Here is a 22,947-nt window from a genome sequence, read left to right as displayed (position 1 = left end):
ATACCTCAAAATCATTCCCACCATCCCACCACTGCTGGCCAATCACATCATGTTAGATCTTGTTTGTGTTGTTTGCCTTATGTTCATCGGGGCGCTCATTTTGTCGGAGTTTTTTGGTAGTTGGTCCTGAATCAACCGCACAGTTGTTAAGATTTTTTATCTAAGTTGTTCTCATAAACAGGGTCAACTCTCTTCTTCTATAATAACATCGGCATCACCGATGTCGTCCTTTCGGAAAAAAAAACTCACGAGGCAAGGAGAAGGGGGAATGTAACTCCGCAATGTGATGCGCACGCTGTATCTCGGCCGTTCATCCTTTCCAACTCATACTCATCTATCCGTTGATGCTCTCACATATTTCATGATTTTTTCACTTATCTTTTTAGCATAAATCTCAATATAAATAAACGGTCTACATGCGCACCACATTATAGAATTTCCCCCTCCAAGGACGAGTAGGGTGGAGAACGAGACCAATGAAATAAGCTAAGACCGTCTCTAACAGAAACTCTAAAAATTCATCCCTATAATATTATTACAGCATTCCTTAACACTATTACAGCATCTCCTATTTTTTTTACCTCTAACAGCTATCATATTTCTACTTTCTATTACTCTCCTCCTCCCCTCGAGTCCACGTGCATACGCTAGCAGCCGTATCTGGCCACAAATTTGTCGGCTGTCGTCCCCAACCCGCTTCATTGTAGCCTGAAAAACACAACTATGTGGTACCTATTGGAGAACGAAGCGGGAGCTAGAATCGGCAAATCGTGCTCTACAGTGTTTTGCGGCAGATACCGTCTTCGTTGGAGACGGCCTAACGCTCGACAAGTAATGTGAATAAGTCAAAGCATTAATCGCTATTCGGTTCTCCAACTGTATGCGCGGTCCAGTTGATCTATGAGGCAATGACTTTGATAGAGATTGCGACTATACTCTTAGAAGGATAAGTCAAAGCATTAATCGCTATTCGGTTCTCCAACTGTATGCGCGGTCCAGTTGATCTATGAGGCAATGACTTTGATAGAGATTGTGACTATACTCTTAGAAAGATAAGATGGCCCACGAAACGCATTGCACAAAGCATACATCTTAGAAAGATAAGATCCCTGAACAAGTTTTCGGGTCACTGATTCTTGAAAAACTACAGTAAATTAATACAAATGTTATTTTTAGTTGCTGTTTGGGTTTAAATTGCACAAAGTCCATGTTTTTGACTGGATATTTTCCATGCATGGGACAAAAAATGACAACTCCCTGTATAAAATGAATTGTTATTTACGTTTAAATGCGTACAACGTTTTTGAACAAAGGGTTAAAATGCTATATGGATAATTTATTCAATAGAATTGTTTGATGGTTATTGGTTACTAAATTAGCGTGCAACACTGAGTATACATCTAATTGAAACATATTACCAAACAAACATATATATCTTATGGCGGGGCCACTGTACCCGAGAATTCGGGGCTTTGTGCTAAATATAGAATTATGCCTTAAGAAACGAGAACTTTGAACAGCATAATATTTTATCATTTTAATCATGTAACTCTAAATTCTTCATACAACACGCTAAGTTATGTCACATGGTCTATTTAGTATTTGACAGACATATTTGACCACCTGTAGCTAGTGTTCGGTTCGCTACCACACATTTGCTGTACCAAGCTTTCTCTTAATGGGTCAGGTTGTGGGATAGTCGTTTCTTGCCTAATCTTGACACAGTTATGGTGGACGATTTGTCTGCCAAAAAACTGTGGCATACCAAACTTTTAGCACAAAAGTACGGTGCAGTGTGGCAAACAACCAAATACACCTTAACATTTTATCTAAGAAAACGTGCTCTGATATTAAAGATAGCTTGCCCCCACGATGCACACGCCAGAATCTTTGGCTACCAACCGGAACATCATACAAATCAATTGAATTATGCATGTTAGTTCAAAAGATAATATTAGATGGTTCTATTGCCAGTGAGGGGAGAAATTCAGGGATCCAGGAGTTGTGTTGGGCAGCATAGCAACGGAATATGAGCAGAGGGAGAATTGAGGCGCGGTCCGCGGAGGTGTGAGAATAGTGTCCATGTGATTGGAAATGATGCTTTCCTCGGGCAGTGATGGATCCACCTGGTTTATCACATCCAATTCTCTTTTTTTTCGAAGAAGAGGGAGTTTTATTAATCAAAGGTAGTAGAATTACAATCTTTGGCGAGGAGCTTGGATACACAAGGAGGCACGTCTAGTCGCAAAACCGCAGACCCCGCGTTCCTTTTCGCTAATTGAGCAAGCTCATAAGCCACCCCATTACACCCCCTGATCTCTACTCCACGAAGAGAATTTAGCAGTTCTTTGACTTCAATGTAGAATACACCTATGGAAAATCGATCCATCAAGGCATCCATAAGGCCCTAGACCACTGTAACACAATCCAATTCAAATACAACCGGCATGCTGATCCATTCCACCAACAATCTCGCTCCCTCTAGTGCTACGAGTACCTCAGCTTCAGTGGTGCTGGCACAGGCAGGGAGCAGACTCCATGCAGCAACTAGTACTTCTCCTCGGCAATTCCTAATAATAATACCGCTTGTTGCTGCTCCTGACACTAGATCATAGCTGGCATTGCAATTTAGTTTTGCCCACCCTTCTGGCGGCACTGTCCAGCACTTCCTCGGTCCAACATCCAAAACCGGCTAAGGCCCACCAACCGGGTTTTTTCTTTGTCAATAGACCCCTGTTGTCTCACGATGAACAGTGACTGCGCATAGCTACGCAGGAACGCCACTGAAGCACCTATTGTAGCTTCTCCTTTACCATGAATGATATCATTTTTTAGATGCCATGATCTCCATAATAGAATAAGTATCCGTGTGCACATCTCCTTATCTGATTTGTCCAACAGTAGAGGTAACCAGTTCGGGTCTGTATACCTGAACTCTATTTCATCTGGCAAACTCCAATGCTCACGTAGTGCTTCTGTCAGAGCTCTGGATTTTGTGCATATGACAATAGCGTGGAAGCCATCCTCCTCACCATTGCCACAAATATCGCAGATAGCCATAGGGCACAGCGACCAACGACATCAACCTTTTTGAGTTGCAAGTCCTTCTTGAAGGGTTGCGGGTAGGCTACACTAGCACAAAATAAATTTTCTCTACCGCATTCAACCAGGAAGCCATGCGAGTAGGGGATCATGGATCGTTACCACTTGACGAGCAGTGCAGCGGAAGAAGAGTTGGAGCAGACCAATCCAACGTCGTGCGCGTCAAGTAGTCGATCGTCAACCTCGTCCCGAGCACGTCCCGAGCACCTTCCGAGTACTCGCGGGTACGTCCCGAGTACTCCCGAGCAGATCAGCACCGCAATAGTAGCAGTGCCTCCACGGTATCCACACGTACAAGGATGGAATCGCCGTGCGCCGGTGTGCTAGCACCGCGCGCCCGGCTAGGGTTTCGAAGGGAGTTCGGGAATAGGAGGCGGCTAGGGTTTCTGAAAAACTCAATGCGCCTTGGCCCCTGCCTATTCTTATATAGAGCACGCTAATGGACCTTTAATCAACATTAAAGCCCATTATGACTCTAAACCCTAATGGTCCTTTAATCAATATTAAAGCCTATTAGCAGATCCAATCCGCAAACTCAATCGCCTCTAGGGCATATCACCAACACTTCTCTCGCTAGTCTCCATGGAAATACTCTGGCTTTTGTCGGCACATTTGCTTTCCAAATACTCTCCCACATCTTTAGTTTGCCATCTCCATGAGTGCTCGTGGCCTCAGGTGCCGGGAATTGCTCACGCAATGCCAATTTATATGCACTTGTCACCATGAAGAGGCCATTACATTCATAATGCCAAGCTTGGAAATCTTCATGATCTCTGCTCGGTAGCTTCAATTGTAGTATCTCATATGCATCATGAGGTAGGAACAATCTTCTAATGGTGACTGCATCTCACTTTCTTGTCCCTGGCAAAATCAACTGTGAAACCCTTCGTATACACTGGCTATCTAGTTCAGTTGTGATTTTGAGCGCACCATCTCTTGGTAGCCAGTTATCTCTCCATATCTTGATTTTCTCTCCTGTAGCAACCTGCCAAATGAGCCCTCTCTTCAAGAGCTCCAATCCAAGCAACACACCTGACCAAGAAGGTGAACCTCCTGTAGGGAACACCGTATCATGCAATGCTCCATTAGGAAAATATCGTGCTTTCAACAAACGTGCACACAGGCTGTCCAGTGTTTGGATAAGCCTCCACACCTGACGGGCAAGGAGCGCCTGGTTAAATAGCTTGATATCTTGGAAGCCCAATCCTCCTTGCATCTTGGGCATGATTAACTTATCCCATCTGATCCAATGTATCTTACGCTGGTTCTCTTCATCCCCCCACCAGAAGTTTCTCACCATTTGCATCAAATCCTCACACAAGCTTGAAGAGAGTTTAGAAACTCCCATTGTATAAGTCGGTAGAGCTTGCATGACAGATTTTATAAGAACCTCTTTACCTCCGTTAGACAAATACCTCTCCACCCAATCAGTTAGCCTTGTGTTAAACTTGTCCTTGATCGTTTGGAAGCTATCATTCTTCATCCGGCCCTGCGGTGTGGGCAGGCCAAGATATTTCTCCTCAAAACCTCCCTGTTCAACTTCCAACACTTCTTTTACTTTCTTCTAAATCTCATCAGCACATCTATTGCCAAACGTAATAGAACACTTTGCACTACTAAGTAATTGGCATGTACTCTTTTCAAACTTAAGAATTGCATTCTTAATCACCAAAACTTGTTCCCGGCTAGCCTTAAAGAACAATAAACTATCATCGGCAAACAAAAGATGTGATATGCCTGGAGCTCCTTGACAGATCATAAGCTCCTGCAGACATCTCGAAAGAGTTTCATGCTGCAAGATCTTCGACAAACCATCTACCACAAACAGAAACAGATACGACGACAAAGGATCTCCCTGCCGGAGCCTCCTGGACGGAGAGAAGGGCACCAAAAGATGCCCATTGAGACGAACCGAATAGCAAACAGTGGCTACACATTTTAAAACCCACTGAACCCATTGTCGATGAAAGCCAGCCTCAAAAGAATCCCCTCCAGTGAGCGCCAATCAACACGATCATAAGTCTTTACCAAATCCAACTTGTACGCACAGAACTCCCCTTCTTCCCCATGACTTTTTTGCTAGGTATGGATACACTTGAATGCAATAAGTGCATTGTGGATTATCAGCCTGTTCATGCTTTGCACCATGGTGGCTGCCCAGTTCTGTTTCTGGGCGTGCCTGTAGATCGAATTGCCTGAGAAGGCTGACAATACCGATGCAACACTCCTGAGGCCAAATGAGACAAAGATATTTGCAGGATGAACATTAACGAGGAAGAAAATGCTTGATGGCAAAGCTTGCATTTGAAAAGAGCTTTGGAGCCAATTGAAGCTTGTTGTGCTGGCTGCTATTCCATCTGTGCCTGCAGTGTACTGATTGTACATGACAATATGCTTCTGTTTTATACCGGAAACTGATGATGTCATGATCTCAACGTTTCATATATGTAACGCGGAATGGTGTCTGATCATCTAATTCTGCTAGGTGGAGCGCACCGACTTACGTCAGCGGCTGTCACTTTCAGTGCGGTTCCTATATAGTTTTCCGCTGTGTGCCTTACTAATTATCCGCGAGACTTAATGAACGTCATAGATCGAATCAGATAATATTTTGCATCACGACGTATAAAACATCGAAAAGGAGCAATGTGCTTTCGTGATAGAACTGGAACCGGGTGTTTGATTCTAGGAAGACATTTGGAAAACAACAGAAAGCGGCTAATGTTCCTAAGAGATGCGCAGCCGCAGTGGTGCATTGCAAAAATTAAATAAGTACGCTACGATTTGTACTATTTCTGCCGCCACTTTGCTGAATATTTCCCTGTAATTCTGATCGATATCAACAATGGATGCCTCCATGGTTTCCATCGAGGAAAATCATCTCGTGGCAGTCCCAAGAGTTACATAAATTCCCTTGAACCCCAGCTTGCAACAATGTAGACGCGGGCATGCACAGCAAATGGCCGAACACGGAGCCGCGAATGACTTCGTCATGCTGAGGTGCTTCGACGGCGAGGAGTTCCCCGTGCCGTACATGCTGGCGCTGCGGTCAGGGGTGGTCGCCGCCGGCATGGATACCGACGAGCACGCAGCGACCGGCGCCGTGTCCGGTACCTGATGGCGTCGCCGGGCGGGTCCTCGCCGCGGTGATCGCATACTGGATGGGCCGTGAAGCCGTCAGCGCCGCGGATCTCAACAGGTACGACGACGAGTACATCGCCGGGCTCACCCACGACGTTATCAACGTAGCGTATCACCTTAGCGAGCGCGCGCTCTTCGAGCTCTTTGGGCCGCCTGTCGCGCCGTGCGCCTGGCCAGTTCAAAGAGATCGATGGATTTGTATGCCATGCGACTTCGGTTATATGGCTCGGTGACCGTATACTAAAGTGTTGTAACATATACTTGGGACGATTTGCAGTGTGAATTGGTATTGCATGTTTGGTAAATCGGTGAACTCCACATTCCAAATGTGTATTGGTAAAGGACATATTCAAGCATGCCCTGTTTGGAACGCAAGAATATTATTGTTCCCATGTGAATTGAGTTGATTCCTCCTCTTTTTTGCTTTTCAAACATGACCATATGGTTTTGTCCATAATTTACCGTTCGAGTAAGGTCAACAATTGGCCTGTGAATGGTATTTTAGTTAAAATTTAAATTCACTATCGAGTGTCACTAGGACTTTGTTCAAATGGCAAGAGCATTAGGATCCATATCATTAGGACTTTGTTAAATTTTAACTTTAAAAAGACCCTAAAAGGTCATATTGCCTATATACTATATCGAGTGTGCATTGAAAATCGTAAGACCAATTTCAAACAAGAGGGGTTGTCAAGCATCGTTTTATTCATCGACTAGTGTTTATATGTGCAAACATCCAAAACGCACTATCCGTTTCTTTCAACTAGACACACTTAGTCCATGTAGCTCCACACTAGTAACTTCCGAGGGTATCCATAGGCCGTGTGTGCGGCCCAAAACCTCCACCCGCACCCCCCTTCAACAAGGCCAGCTCAAATCGACTAGCCACATGTGGGCCTTCAAGTCTCCCACAAGGTCTAACTAGAACATGTTTCACTTATGAGAACGAGCTGTATCTTGTTTGGCAAAGTCGCCAGGTGAGCGATCAAGCCCGCCCGCGTTCGAAGCTTGGCTTCAGTGTGGGTGCTCACAAGGGGGTTTTTCCCTGTATCGATTGGGTTAGATTAGGTACATACGTGTGCGCGTTCAGTAGTATTGTGCGTTCCCGTGTACTGGAGGCCTCGAGCCTCCCATCCCTTCCTAGCGTGTGTATGAACGCGCATGCGTGCGCGCGTGTGTGGAGTGCATGGTAGTGTACGTCCTATTTGTACCCTTAAAAAAAATATGTTTCACTTTCTCTTTAAAAAAAAAGGGAAGGTATTTCACTTGTTGTACCTTAAAAAGAAATGCTATTTCACTTTTCTTCAAATTGTACCACAAAAGCAATAAAACAATGTCACATGAACAATTCAATGCATAAATTGGTAGAAAAATCAAATTACAAAATGACAACAATTCAAAGTATGACACGGAACAAAAAAATCTAGAGGAATAATAAATTTTCATTATGGGAAAAATGATATTACTGTTGGAACAATCCAAAATATATCATGGAATACCTCAAGGATATTAGGAGAACAATAAATTTATATTATAGGAACAATAATGTTATAATATGAAAACAATTTTAAAGTAACAACAAGTAAAATTCAAAAATACAAAACATTGAAGATGATGGAAAAGAGCTACTGAATATACTGTACAACCATAAATTCAAATACTAAAAGGCACATAAAAAGAAGAAAAACCAAATAACAACAGAAGTAAAAAAAATAAAATGAACTTTTTCAATGGAAAAAAAGTACTCCATGCTGGTCGCGGGTTGTGCGACGGGTATCTATGAGGCCTATAGCAACTATAATCGCAAAGCATTTCACTCGATTGAGCGCAATACACAAGCGGTTATGTTTTGGGATTTGGGGAGGGTTTTCCATTGATTCTAAGTTTAGAAGGTTGTTGGGAGGGAGGTAGGAGAGCCAAAGGCGGCAGACGCCAGACGGGGTGGTGAGGTGGCAGTGGGCCAGTGCCAAGACAGGGGTGCGAAATCTCTAGGTTAGCACGGCGGGGGCGGCGGACGAGGCAGCAGGAGGGCGGGGCGAGCACGCGCGAGAGGGAGAAATTGCGAGCACGAGCGAGGGCTGGCTGGAGGTTGAAGACGACGTGTCGAGCATTGGATCAGCATCGAACGACTACGACATGACAATTGAATGGATGCGTTTTTTCAGGCGCCTGAGATTTAGCGTCACCAAAACTTTTTTCTTTCTCAAAAAACCATTTCCTTTATCCGAGCAAAATACATGTTTCCCCTCGCGACCGAAACAGTTTCCGTCCGTGCTCGTGAGAAGCGCCAATCCTTAGCCATCCATTTCTGAGTCGATCAGCCGTGCACGCAGATCCAAACCTTGCGCGCAACGGATGAAGCCTTTACAGCTCAACCCGGTCATGCCTAGAGCTAGGAATCGGGTTGTACCGGACTGGCACGGCCCGGCATGGCCCTTACGGGCTTCGGGCCCTTCAGGCCATGCCAGCACGACACGGGGAGCTATGCGTGTCGTGCTGTGTTTGCACGAGTCGTCTCCAGCCAAGCCCATACATGGCACGAAGGCACGGTGGGTTGCATCGTGCCAAGCCAGCACAGGCACGATCCCATTGCTTATAGCAGCGTGTGCTGCAAATTGCAGAGTCTGGACGCCGATGTTGCCGAGGGACCCAGCAGGGAGCCGGTGATAGGTAGGCTTAGGCGAGAGGATGGAGCCATGTGGCCGCACTCTGTTGTTATCAAGGATGCTCCACCACAGTCGCGCGCTGCAGTGGAGTCGTGCGGTGCAACAACGCATCAACAGATTGCTTCTCCAGATCCATGCCGTCAAGTTGCAAGGCCCGGCGCGCTGGCTGTGGGTAGGGCATCCTAGTCCGCAGCAGTCTCGAGCCACGGTGGCGTGCAGCTCCACCCCTTAGGCCATCACCGAGATCTGTAGGAACTAGCGAGCGATTTTTTTTAAAGGAAAATACACCCGAGAGGGCTAGGTTTATCTCCATTACTCTGGAAACTTCGGTACATTAGCACAAAGACCCTTACAAGAATCAAGATTTTGATTGAGGTCCTTGAGCATTAAAAAGGGGACACAAAAGAAAAGGAAAATTACAAACTAGTCCTCAGAGGAGAGCCTCCTCAAACGACGGAGCTGAGAACGCCGCCGCCATGGAAGACCACCACCCATAGAGAGAGGGGACTGCCAGTGCATCAGCTCCAGCGCTTCCGACGAAGGCACCTCCACCCTCACCGGGATGAGACGGTGTGGACGACTAGAGGTCAATGAAACACCGCGGCTAGGATGGGCAAAGAGCCTTGTTGTGCAGCCTGATTGGCATGCCAGCGATCCACCCCGGCGGTCGCCTCAAAAGCAGCACCGAAGGTTGAAGGAGTCAAAGTCGTAGATTGAGATGAAGCTTCATCAAGCTCGACCAAGAAAGGGTTCCCTGGTCAACACTGGGGATCAACATCCTAGTGCGATGAACCTAATCCAGAGAACCCCAGTGCCCATAGTAGAATGCTACAACAACAGGAACCTAGCAAGACCCACCCCTCCATAGTACCAATCCAAAGTAATGGAGGAAGAAGAAAGGGGAGGGGGGGGGGACCACGCACACTAGGGAGGAATCTGGCGGCGGAATCAAAAGGAATCACGCCTACGTCCATATAGGAGAACAAGAGAAGCAACCTTACCAGCAATCTTGGCCAACGACAAGCAAATCGCCACAGGCAGCAGTGATGAATGGCCAGAGCCGGGGAATGAGCTCCAAGAAACCTAAAAACTATAGATCTACTAGTAATACTATACAGGGGTGGGTCCCTCACCCGTCATGACACCGGTGGCTAGCCGAACAAGGAGGGGAGGGGCCAGATCTAGCCGGCGAGGAAGAAAGCTAGGTCAGGGTTACTGTTTAGGAGCTCTTGGGAAGAATGGGAAAAATTTGTCTCCATTGGCAATGATGTTGAATCTGAGTTTTCTAGCTTTGTGAGCGATTTGATTTTGGGGAAGAACCAAAGAAGACGAAGAAAGAAGATATTCTAAACTGTAGTAGCCATCGATCTTTTCTATTTTGTAGTGTTAGGCCTTCATGTCTTCTTGGGCTGGGCTGAAACAAGTGGTCCCAAACTCCTAATAATACAACTAGCTGCTGGGCTTTACAAGTCAAAGTTAAGGCTACATGTATTTGTAAGGCTGGGACAATCTTTGGGCCATTTCCGTGCTAGGCCAACTCAGGCACGGCCCATTTCTTGTGACGTGTCGGGCAGCCCATCGTGCCTAACATGAAGGAGCAACATGGCTCGTGTAACAGCCTAATTTTCAAATTTTGCAAACTTCTAAAATTTTCCTAGAATTTAAATTGAGTTTAAATAGATAGCTTATGTTGAAATCTATTTTCTAAAATTAAATCCCAAATTGACATAGGTTATATTTGTTTAACATTCATTCATGCTGTTATTAGTCACCTAGGGTTTCCTCTGGTTTTATTTGGATTTGTTTGGTGTCTTTTGGTTTTGAATTTCTTTGCTTTGAATTGAATTTCAAAATAGTTTAGAAAAAGAAAAAGATAAAAAGATAAAACCCTCCCTGGGCTGCCTTCCCTCCTCTCTCTCTTTCTTTCAGCCCAAACCCTAGCTTAATTGTGATATGCTTTCTTGTAATTCATTCTATCCTTTTTGCATATCTTGTATAAAATTGAATTGCTAGCTTGTCTTTATTTTTGTGAGATCAATTCTTGTACTAGCTTGTGTATCTTGTTTAGAATTGATTTGGTTGTCCATCACCCTTGGATTGCAAACCATCACACTTGTTTAGGGTGTAAGAGTACATGTTGAACCTAGCACATTTAGGTTCTGTGCAACATCGGAAGTTCCTATACAGTGTATCGGAAGTTCGGATCTAGATCAGAAGTTTTGGTGTAGTTTATTTCCGCTGCGTTTAGACAAAGTTTTTAATAATGCCTATTCACTCTCCTCAGAACGATATCATTATCTTTTCACTTTTTCATGCTCTTGAGGGTTGACCGTGGGTGCCATCTCATCAAAACACTCATGGCCCATGACGTAACGAGACAGTGCTAGCAAGGACCAAACAAGTTTTCGGAACCAGTGACACGAATCAAATAATTACAAAGCCTGTAGCAAAAGCCGAAACGGTAATTAAAGCAATGGCGAGAACCTAAATTTTGGATATATACATATAGCACGGGTGCCACCGTGTAATCTATGCAGACATCTAAGTCTAGTTATGGTTCTGGCCATGCACATACTATTCAGGTTTGAAGGATGAACGTACTTCACCGAGCCACCTATATTATCTGGTAAAAATATTTGACTCCTGTTGCAACGCAGAGAATTTAACTACTCTAGTATAATATACAGTGTATCTTAGTGGGAAGGAGCCTTGGATGAGATAGTATACTTAAAAATACAGAGGGTCTTTTGAAATAGAAAAGTTCAGACGGATGGGATTGATGCACTTATTAACAAACAATAAACTTTATGTATATATTACACAAGTTACAATACCAAAAAGATTGTCACACACAATTCTTTGGATCATAGAAACATCCATACTTCTATCTTATGAGATTTGGCCATGACGTCAACTACCTTACAAGATTATTTGCTTTCATATGCAGCAAGTACAATTCCAAACTATAACATACATTAACTCACTATCCAATCACTTACCATTTTATTTACCCTGGGATGTCTTCGCCATGTATCGAAGGTGCTCTGCTATATCTGTCATCTCGGGCCTTTGATCAACATCAAGGTTTAGGCATTGCACAATCATTCCAGCCAGAGTATCAAGAAGCTCGATGTTTTCTGTTACTGCAATTTCCACATCAACCTGGCCAATTACTCTCTTATCCTTTGTGTAAGCATCAAGAAAATTCCTGAGTAGGCCATTGTTGTCCGAATTTGAGGCCTTTTTCCTTGTAATGAGTTCTAGGAGCACAACTCCAAAACTATAGACGTCACTTTTATTTGTTAATAGGCCAGACCGAAGATATTCTGGATCCATATAGCTCAAGTCACCAATGACATAATTAGTGTTCTGTTTATCTATGGCAATCAATTTAGATATACCAAAGTCAGAGATCTTTGGTACAAAGTTCTCATCCAAAAGTATATTAGCTGGTTTGACATCACCATGCAGAATTGATGTAGTGGTTTTTGAATGCATATAAGCTAGACCATCCGCTGATTGTGCCGCAATATCCATACGTCGATCCAAACTGAGAGGCGCCCTGTTGCTGCCGTGCAGAATGTCATCAAGGCTACCTTTGGACACGAACTCGTAGACCAAAATTGGCATATCAACTTCTAGGCAACAACCTATTAGTTTGACAATGTTCTTGTGAATGATTCGAGATTGAATAACGACCTCATTTGCAAATTGGTTATTTTGTGCCAAGGCATTATTCTCGGGCTTCTTTACTGCAGCATTCTTGGGCTTCTTTACTGCAACTGGCTGACTATTACCACCAAGACACCCCTTGTAAACCTCACCAAAGCCACCTTGTCCAATAAGGTTGCTACTTTTTAAAATCGGCATCAGCTCCTCCTTTTTGAATAGCTTAATGTTGCTAACTTTCTCTAGGGTAGGACCCCCATTCTTTTCAAAAAATTCTTTCATCTTTCTTTTTTCTTTGTGAACAAGCGCGATGAAAACTGGAACAGCTATGATGAAAAGACCACCTATTGCACCTACATAAACAAGAAAGTAACCACAGAGTAATCATAAAAATATTCTGTATCAACAAATATTATATCTAATAAAATACTATAATCAACCAGTCCAAGAATTAATATATTGCATTGCAGCAGGTAATATAACCTTGTAAAAAATTACCAAGATCGTCCCCTTGTAAAATTTACACCTAGTACATGAAGATTTAGTAAGATTTAAAAATATGCATGTAGCTCTTTAAAAAAACATGCATGCAGCATATATGTACCTATGGAGATTTGTGCTGGGAGTGGAAAATTGGAGTTGCAGGGCACTTCGAACGGATCAGCACTATGGGAACCACTGGGGCATTTGCATTCGTAGAAACCTGCCGTGTTGTGGCAAATGCCTCTGCATGGATATTCCGGACGTTTGCATTCATCGATATCTGTATTATTCACCAACCGTTATGTCCATCAGAACAGAGAATGTGGGACCATTCCATGCATATTAATTATGAAATGCAAAACAAGGCATGCAATTTATACAAATGATCGATAATCTACTGCCGTCCTCCAGCTGGGAAGTAGAGAACATTTGAAGTCGATATGAAGTTTAGTTTTATAAGCGATTAAATAGAAATGTAACCATCTAAAAAGAATTAGAAATGTAATCAATAATATAATATTAAATTTTTACTTAACTAGTTTGCCAGTAAACCCATAAGGCCAATATTCAAAATAATATAAATTAAAGACTAACTGATGTTACTACATACTCGTTAGGGATTGCAAAAGAATTCTAGAGTTTTCGTCCTAAAAATTAAACATGCCACTTCTTGTTTTGATCTATATGTGCCATACATGCAGGCAACGTAGTGCTAGAAAGAAGAAAGCCAACAAACTCCAGTGAGGTTGTGCTTTTGGTTAGGGTACAACAAGAGCAACTGCGGCAACCAACCCGTAATTTCAATAGGGTTCACAACTTGAAGATGCTTTTGATCATAAAAACCGCATCTTCGACAAAGTTTATAACATTAAGATGGTTTTGATCACCTAGACAATATTTTTGATAAAGTACACTACTTTAGGATGGTTTTGATAAAGTTCACAACTTTAAAATGTTTTTGACCACAGCGAAAAAAAATTCAGTACAGTTCAACATCTTAAAATGGTTTATATCTCATATCTTGGACCATATTTTCCATAACAACTTTTTTTTAACAGGGTACAAACAGGACGCGCGCGCACAACTCACACCTCACGCACGCGCACACGCGTGCGCGCCTTAAACACAGGCTATCATAAATCCTCGCTAAGCGCACACGTGTGCAAACCTCTAAACACACTCCACCTACTGGGGGAATCCCCCGATGCGCAACTGTGTTCGCTCAAAACTCGAACGTGAGTGGGTGGGGCAGCGCCACGAAACGCCCCACCAACATGGGGCCGCACAAACACTCGCATGTAGGTGCAAGGGCCAAAGCCAGGCGTCGAACACCCGACCTGGCCACTCGACACCGAGCGCACGACCGCTAAGCCACCAGCACGTTCGCTATTTTCCATAACAACTCAGTTGATTTTAACCACCGAGACAATCCTTTTGCTAAAAGAGTAAAATACACGAGCGGTTCTAAAGTGTTATTGAGATGCTTAAACTCTTAAAATGCATACCTAGTTCCCTAAACTTCAATAGCTTTTTTTTTTTGTTTTTGAGACGAAATTATTTCAATAACTGTGCGTGGGCACTTACCAATACAACCATTGATGACATAGGGATTACCCTCGTAGCCCATGCTGCAGTTGCAGACGTATCCAGGCCCATTGGATGAGTTGTGGCACTCACTGTTGGAACTCACGCAAGCATAGCCCTGCCCCTTCTTCTTCGCCTGGTCGCACGTCAGGTTGTCCCGGATGGCCCAGTCCAGCCACACCGGCATCGTCTGGTTGCGATCCATTTTGAGGTCTGCGGTGTGGAATGTGTAGTTTTCCCTATCAACAAAGAAGGCGTAGTCGCAGGGACTGAAGTCCAGCCTACTGCTGTGGTTGTAGTCTTTGAAGTTCATGGTGTTGTCGGTGAGGCCAGGCGGGATGTCAACGCGGCAGCATCCAACGCCTGCGCAGGCGCCGTCCACCGCACTCCCGGAGTCGTTGCAGAAGGACATGCAGCCGGTATAGTAGGCGTAGGGGTAGTCGTTGCCCTCGCTCCGCTGGCTATTGGTCATGCCCAAGCTGTTGCAGCCGACAACGACGAGTTGGTTGTGCGTGTTGGAGATGCGGTACACGCCTTCCCGGTTGAACTGCACGTCGCCGTCGCTCCAGACGTCCTCCACGCCGGAGGAGTTGAAGCACTCCCACGCAACAGGCAGCATCACGCGGGCCTCCGCCGTCCTGATGGAGAGAAGGTGGACAGCGGTGGGCCTGGTGGCGCCGGCAAGCTCTGGCGTGCCACCTTCGCAGATGATCTCGAATCCCCTGCGGAAGCAGCCGGCGCCGATGCCGAAGGGGTATTGAATGGCAATACCGCCGCAGCTGTCCGGGCAGCCGGCGGGGCCTTCAGGAGCAGCGGTGCAAGCCGTTACTGCCGCTAGCAGCAGACATGCCAGTAAGGTTAAGGTCGTCAACATTACTATTCGATGGCTCTTCTGAATTCCCAGTGATCTCTCCCAGCAGCTAGCGCCCTCACTGCGTTTAAGTATTGAGTTTCAGGCCAGCTTTTGGTGGGTCCCTAGGTTGTCATTTTCGTTTTACAAGTATCTACAAATCCTAGCTATCGTTTTAGGGTTATATCATATTCATTGGCTTTCTCTACTCTAGGATGCTGATGAGCCTGTATATTTTTATATTACCAGTAGTTCGTAAGCTAGTATTAGGTCACACAAACAAAAAAAAGAAAAAAAACACTAGTTTTTGTTTAAGATAAAGGTGGGAGTCCTCCTAAGTTATACTATCCTATCAAACATTCCAATCGGGAACATTATTCATCAGGTGTTGTAAAACAAGACTCGCTAAGAAGAAGAAGAAAAACTTATCCAAACTTATACAAAGAGAATTCGAAACTGGGTGGCAACAGGCTAATTCAGTTTAATTCCTTTGTACTAACTTGTCGATTGCTGGTGATAACCCGAGGAGCTGCGCTCCTTGCGTTTAAATATAACGAGCTGTTGGCTTCGTTCTGGATGTAAGCAATGACGTTTTGATCATTGACTTTTCATTCTTTAATTTGCTTGTGATGACATATTATGATTCAAATCGATGATGTCTCGATTTTCTTTTGTCCTTAGTGCTGTATTGGATAAACCATTAACTCGCTCGTATAAGCAAATTAGCACTATTAGCCATCAAGTTGTAGATAAGTCCCAAAAGATCAACTTTGTACGTTTTATTTGAAATTAAACTATAGTAAGTAAAGTTCATCTCTGTTCCATAGGAATCAAGCTAGCATGTTTTTCATATATAAAAATGGCTTTTCAAAAGTAATAAATGGATAATTGTTCCAGCTTTGTAAAGCAACGTGTAACAGTGTTAGGAACAGTAGGTTATCGTAAGCTGTAGTGATATAGATTAGCTTACAATGTCTACAGAACTATCCTTGTCAATTCTTTTTAACTGTATCTGCTCAACGTATCCCTCTACCTCTCCCGCGATGAGAATTGCATCTCCGCACTGACGATTGATGGCATGTGTACGTCCGGGGACGCCGTGGGGCCGATGGTGGTGGTGCGGAGGACCCGGACATGTCTAATCGACCGCAACGTCGCCTATGCTCCAGGCTCGCCGGCATGTCAAAGACATCGAAATCTAATGCCTGAACGTCTCTACAGTTTGAGCTTTCGGCCTCCTCCGCAGCACACTAATAGGCTACGCTCTCGTCCTCCTCCTCGTGTGGAGCCTGTTTTTCCTACCAGAGCCAGTGAAAGTGCAGCGCCCGTGCAAAGTTACTTAGGTGCAGGATACCTAGTCCTCCCTTTGCTGTCGGCCGGGTGACACATTTCCAATTGACCTTACACTTTCCCCCTGTGAAAGCCTCAGTTCCAGTCCATAAGAATTGCCTACGCTTACTGTCGATCTCCTTGAGGACTTGTTTTGGAGCCCGCAAAGCAAATAGGAAGTAGATTGGTTGCGACGTGAGCACTGCTTTAACAAGGGTGAGACGGCTGGAGGGAGCTAGCAGCCGTCCCTTCCATTTCAAACTGGCGATTGCCTTGCCCACCAGTGGTTGGAAGTCAATATAGGGGAGCCTTTTGGTGGCTAAAGGCAAGCCAAGGAATTTGATAGGAAAATGTGAGCGTTTGGCCAGAAAAAGCATCCATAATAGGAGCAACCAATGATTTATCCTCGTCAATTCATTAGGTCATATTAATCATCAGGTACATGGGAACATAAGTAGTCTAACGCACTGATCTTTCTTGTACAGACTCGACAACCACTGCATTACGCATCACCAATTGTGACTCAATTTCTTTCAGGGTATTAGACGTTCTGAGTCTTGATTGGAGGCATTTTCCATCCGATACATCAGACAAAAATAACGATTGCAACTGGTGCAATCCCTACACAAGAAATTGGAGGCATTGGATGAAAATTTGGATTCATGTATATCTTGTTTTCGTAATGCCTGAGTGAAAGAGACTGAGGTCTGCTAGGTACTATGTTCCTCTTGACCAGCTTTAAGGTCTTTCTTTTTGTTTTCCCATCTCAACTTGCTAAATGATCCGGCCATGACATGTCACATGTGCCGTGTTCACACCATTTTGTTTTCCAGACTGCTTATGTGACAGCTTGGAGGTTTCTGTTGATGATCACCCCAGCAGCTCGCCCTCCTTGTGTTATTCAAAGTAACTAGTATCTGCTCAACACGTGTAAAATATCCGAGTTACAATGTAGGGAATAACAATGAGCCATCTCACCTTCCCGTGTGGCTTACAAGAAGTATACTTTTGCCAAAAAAAAAAGAATATCAGAGAAGAGCTTAACTAGACTAAGAGAGGAAACTGCGCTACAATTTTCTCCTTTGAATACCTCGCCATGGGAAACGTAAAAACATTCTCGCTCGTAATGATATATATATTTATAAAAACAGAATAATTCTAATGAAAGCAATATTTTGCAAACTACACGAGAGAAACTTGGAGTGTTATCAGAGAGAATTTGTGATTAACCAGATTGTTGATGTTATCCATGTTTTCGGAGTCAACAAATCAAACATATTGTCACATATGTGGGCCTGGTCTGGACTATGGGCTGCACCGCACCTGGTGTCGTCGTTGAGCACCGAAGACGCGTACATCGTGTCGGAGGGCGACCCGGTGAGCGAGATGCTCTTCATCATCCGCGGCGAGTGGAGAGCTCGACGACCAACCTTTTCAGCTCCATCACGCACCTGGCGAGGTGGAGAGCACAGGGAGGGCACAGGGAGAAGTACATCAAGCATGTCAACATCCCAATTGTGAAGCCTGCAAGCGAGTTTATTCCCGTGTTAGCCGAGGCCTTGAAGTCAGTGTTACCTGACATCCGTGTTCAAATTTATTTGTCGAATTGAATCTCTGAATCTGAATCGGATTCCGAGTTGTATTCCGAATATCTAAATTTTCTTTGTCAAATCGAACACCTAAATTCGAGTCGAATTTCGACACTCGTGTCCGTGTCCAGGTAATAATGCTCGGAGTTTCTGCTCGAATCGCTCGGATTCGTCAAGCGCAGTGACGTCCTTATGGTGTACATCGGTGACGACTGCGCCCACCAGGATGCTTTCAAGGTGTGGGATGAAGAGTCTGAGGGTCTGGGCGCTGCTGCCATCGCCTTGACCTCTACCACAAGTAGGACAGTTAGAGCATCGCCGCAGTTGGTGTGTGATGGAGAGGATTATGATGCATATGTTTCGGCTGCCGCACATTCAAGAGGAGATCCGAGGCCCAATTGGTATGATGATCTATGAGGAGTCTTTGCAAGCCGAAACCCACAGAACTGATGCAGGCACTGAAGTTATGATCTCTTTGCTTGCTGATAATCCGAGGCCCGTTAGCCTGGTCGGTTGTACCGTGGAGAGATGGGCCACTGTAGGAGCAGTTGATTACAATGTCAAGTATTTCTACTCCCCATATATCTGTCATGTGGTGTGTCAGCCGATACAGTTGATCTATGGATGTGCATGAGAGCGCCGCCGAATAATTATGTCAGGATTGATGTCGTAATTTAATTTTAGATGGATCTAAAATAGAGAAAAAAATTATCCACTAATTTTTCTCCTATTTTTTATTTATTTTTATTAGTAATACGAGTCCAATATTCATAGCTGATAACGAGATGAGAATGCTAGATGATGAGAATAAATAGCACAAGTAAATAAATTATACGAATTTTAAATATTTTTATTAGATATGAGGAGAATCAACCTATGTTTTATACAAAAGAGATTAATATCCTTAGTGTCCAACCATGCAAAGAATCACAAAACTATATTGTCCTAATCTGAGGCCATCAGGACGGTGTGAAGCTGCAAACTTTCTCCAATCAGGAGAAGAAAAGAAAATTCAATTGCGAGATGCTATCTGGAAAAGGGGGCGAGTGGAATGGAGTGGAGTGGAGTGGAGGTACGATGATAGTGCAGCCGGCCGCCGGGAATTGTAATCGCAATGCGAGAAGAGGGACGCCGCAGCCATAGCGCTGGGATTAAATTCGAGGTGGATGGATATGATTTGATATTATAGTAATGTTAAAAACAGTAATATTATAAAACACTTTTCGTAAATCTCTTGGCGTTGCTCCTTCATACCTATTTAGGATGTCTGCCCCCTTACGGTGTTTGTCAGGCCTGCTAATGCTATTGTGCCAATAATTCTCTACTTTGCTTCGCAGCCTTGATCGCAGGCAGGTTTCACAGGCCTTCTAAATTTTTCGTAGTTTTCTTACCATGACTTGCATATGCTGTTTTCCGACTTCTGACTGTTGTTGAACATTGTATTGTCTCTCTGTAAACGTCTCATGCTTCCCTCTTAATAAAACAGCACACGCTCAAACGTGTTCTTAAAAAAAAACACTGTTCCTCCCCATCTTCACCGGTCCGAAGTGAGAGGATTTGGATCTGCAGCGGGTTTCTGTTTCATGGGTTTGCGGCGGAGAGGACGGACGGACCGGTCCGACGTGGAATTCCGCGGCCCCACTCGTCAGTGGTTGCTGGGTAACAAGCTACCCGTGCCGTGCGAGCTGCGAAACAACCTCTCCGGCTCCTCCTCCTCCGGCTCCGATGCCCTCCTCCCATTCCGCCGGACAGGAGTTCCCCGTGGAGGTCGTCAGCGACGAGGAGATGGCGCTGATCGAGGCGGCACTTGCCCTCGCCACCGCCCGCCCGTTCCTCTCCTCCGCCCGCTGCGCCGCGCCGCTCTCCCGCGCAGCCTGCTCGGCCGCCGGGCCCGCCGCAGGCGACATCGAGGACTCACCTCCGCCGCATACACCGCAGAGGAGGTCACTGCTCGCCCGGTTCCGGGAGCGCCGCGCCCTCGCGGTCACCGACATCACCGCCACGGTAACGCCGCCGTCCAAAGCTCGCGCTTTTCGCGGTCCATCTGGGATTCAGTCACCCACCGTTCTTCTTGCGGCAGGAGTGGTGCGACAAGCAGATGGAGTTCGTGCTCGAACAAGGCAGGCCGGAGAGGACGGAGGCGATGAAGGCCGGTTCGGACCGCCATGCCCAGCTCGAGAAAGAGGTGAGCTCTACTCAAGGAAATGCGGCTTCATTAGATTGACTACTATCCAAATGTGTCCCACCGTCCTATTACTGAATGCAAGCGCCATTTGGCCGAGGCAGCAATCCAGTAATCTCTGTGTGCTTTGTTTCAGCATGAAATCCAGTATTTTTTGTGCGCTTTCACTTCCATTCCAGTTACCTCATATGAATGAATTGATGTTGTCGTGGGCTTAGTTCCCGTCGGCTTGCCGTATAATTGTGCGGCGAGAACCATTTCTTTCTGTCTTTAGGATGGTCGGTTACTAACTGTTCTATTTCATTTTGGAGCAGGTTATTGAGAGAGTAGATGTGGCCATTAGATCTGCAGAGGAATTGTGGGCTGTAAAATTCATGAACTTCATCGTGGGAACAAACCAGTTGTTGTTCGATGGCATCACAAGGGAACTTCCGGTGTGAGTTTGCTGATGATATGCTTTGCGCTTCCAGTGTCTTGATAGTTTACTTCTCCTAAGGGCAAACTAATATTCTGGTACTAATGGGCTGCAGGATCGGGGTTATCGAAGGTTCATGGATGGTAGGAGTTATTGATGAAATCCGGATGCCCATGGATGGTGTTTCATCTCATCCCATCCTGGTGGATACAAAGACACGTTCCAAGCCAACGGTTCCCTCTGAAGCCCAAAAAAGAAATGGAAGGTTTGCCCCTTATCCCTCTCTCTAATCTCAAATGTATGTTTCTAGACTTATGATTCCTTTCAATTGCACTTCTTTTCGATCCGAAATTGCATACTATTATATTGGTGCTCCTTTTGTCTGCTATAAGAGTGCCCATTACCCAATCAAAAGTTCAAAACCTTCATTTCAGAGGAAAAATATTACTTGCTACTAGACTGTACTTCAAACTTTCTTGAGGCAAATTTATACATTACCTAGACCTGTAAAGCTACCCAAGGATCCGGTTAGTGCCAATTGTGGTACCTGTTTATATGAAACAACTCTTTGGTCAACATTCAGTATATGAAACAGAATAATATCTAAACTGCTTCAATTTGATTGTAGTGGGAAACTTACTCTCTAGGAAAGATTTGGTAGCAGATATATTCCTGTATTGTCCAATGTAAAAGATGCATTTTATGTTCCTTTTCATGCCATGTTCAGAAGCGAAATTCAAATTGTATATGTAGTTGCCTACAAGCTCTACTGTTTTTTCTCACATTATGATGTTTCAAGTTTGTATTATATCTGGTTGATGTATTTGTGGCAGGCTTCAGCTGATGTGTTACAAGTACCTATGGGACAATTTGATTACTGAGATATTCCCAGCGGAGTACTTCTTCAGCTATTTTGACCTGAACCCCAACTACTTGTTATCAGACGATGTGAAGTGCTACATTAGCTCATTGGGATTCCATGCAAAGGTGTTATGCCTCACAATTAAACCTTGTTTTTCATTACTCTTCATGCATTATACTGTGATTTGAGTAACTTTTTCTAATGAGACCATACCTTTTTTTCTCTAAAGGAAAAGACAATGAACAAATCCAACAAATCATTGCTAGAATTGCTTTGATGCGTTCTAGGTGTCACTGTGGATGTTCATGCCACTGTCTAGAGCTTACTATATTTGTGAGTTGTGACAAGGTTTCTATTTGCAGACCTTTGAAGATGTATTGAAATATTTTAAAGTTACTTGCCACACACTACCACAATCTCGAAAACATCTACTCTTGAGGTAAAATATGAGTTACGGCCCAACCAGAAGTGACCTGTAGCACTAAATACTTGATTGCTGAAAAATTAACGCATAAGTACATGACAAATAAATGTTTTGTTTTCCTTTATTGGTGCAGATATGAACTTCAGGCAGATCATTCACTGCTCGAAGAATACCAGTTCCCTTATGATGCTATGTGGCTCAAGAATCAAATCCAGGAAACCCTTGGCTTCTGGATGGGGGCGCGAGAAGCTAAATTTGTGATTGAAGAGGAGAGGTGGAAATGCCATTTCTGCAAATTTGCGTCGAATTGCCCGAAGATGGCTTCCACAACAAGGTGTTGACTGTTGACATTGACAATAACAGATTGTAGCATTCAAGGATGCACCTGGGCAGCTCTACTCTGGGTTAGAGCCTGGTGAAATTTTTACACTGGGCAGCTCTACTAGATTTGAACAGTGGAAGTGCCTTAAATTTCCATTCTTTTGTCTGTTCTTTTCTTTGTTTCAGAGGAAGAAATTTAGCTCAATATTACTTTCCTCAATATTCTATTGTAACTCAATTGTTACTGATTGACATATTTGATTGAGTTCGTGTCATGTATCCTAATGAGAAATAAGTTCCTGGAATTTGCTTTATGTGAAGTCATGGAAG

At 44.3% G+C, this 22,947-nt stretch overlaps 2 protein-coding genes across 2 annotated transcripts; one reads left to right on the top strand and one right to left on the bottom strand.

Moving 5' to 3' along the window:
- Window positions 1-11,685: 11,685 nt before the first annotated feature.
- LOC133928341 (wall-associated receptor kinase 2-like) lies at window positions 11,686-15,625 on the bottom strand. The gene is made up of 3 exons (XM_062374634.1): window positions 14,646-15,625; window positions 13,183-13,341; window positions 11,686-12,931 (listed from the first exon to the last, which is right to left on the bottom strand). Exons 1-3 carry the CDS (start codon window positions 15,517-15,519, stop codon window positions 11,913-11,915), a joined length of 2,052 nt encoding a protein of 683 aa, XP_062230618.1. The 5' UTR covers window positions 15,520-15,625; the 3' UTR covers window positions 11,686-11,912.
- A 4,306-nt stretch (window positions 15,626-19,931) lies between these two features.
- On the top strand, window positions 19,932-22,939 carry LOC133928340 (exonuclease V, chloroplastic-like). Its single transcript, XM_062374633.1, has 7 exons — window positions 19,932-20,417; window positions 20,494-20,598; window positions 20,910-21,031; window positions 21,126-21,275; window positions 21,844-21,997; window positions 22,235-22,311; window positions 22,430-22,939. Exons 1-7 carry the CDS (start codon window positions 20,139-20,141, stop codon window positions 22,635-22,637), a joined length of 1,095 nt encoding a protein of 364 aa, XP_062230617.1. The 5' UTR covers window positions 19,932-20,138; the 3' UTR covers window positions 22,638-22,939.
- The last annotated feature ends 8 nt before the right edge of the window (window positions 22,940-22,947 follow it).

The sequence above is a fragment of the Phragmites australis genome, chromosome 9 (assembly GCF_958298935.1).
Source record: "Phragmites australis chromosome 9, lpPhrAust1.1, whole genome shotgun sequence".
NCBI classification, from domain to species: domain Eukaryota; kingdom Viridiplantae; phylum Streptophyta; class Magnoliopsida; order Poales; family Poaceae; genus Phragmites; species Phragmites australis.
This window is presented reverse-complemented; position numbering and strand designations above follow the sequence as displayed.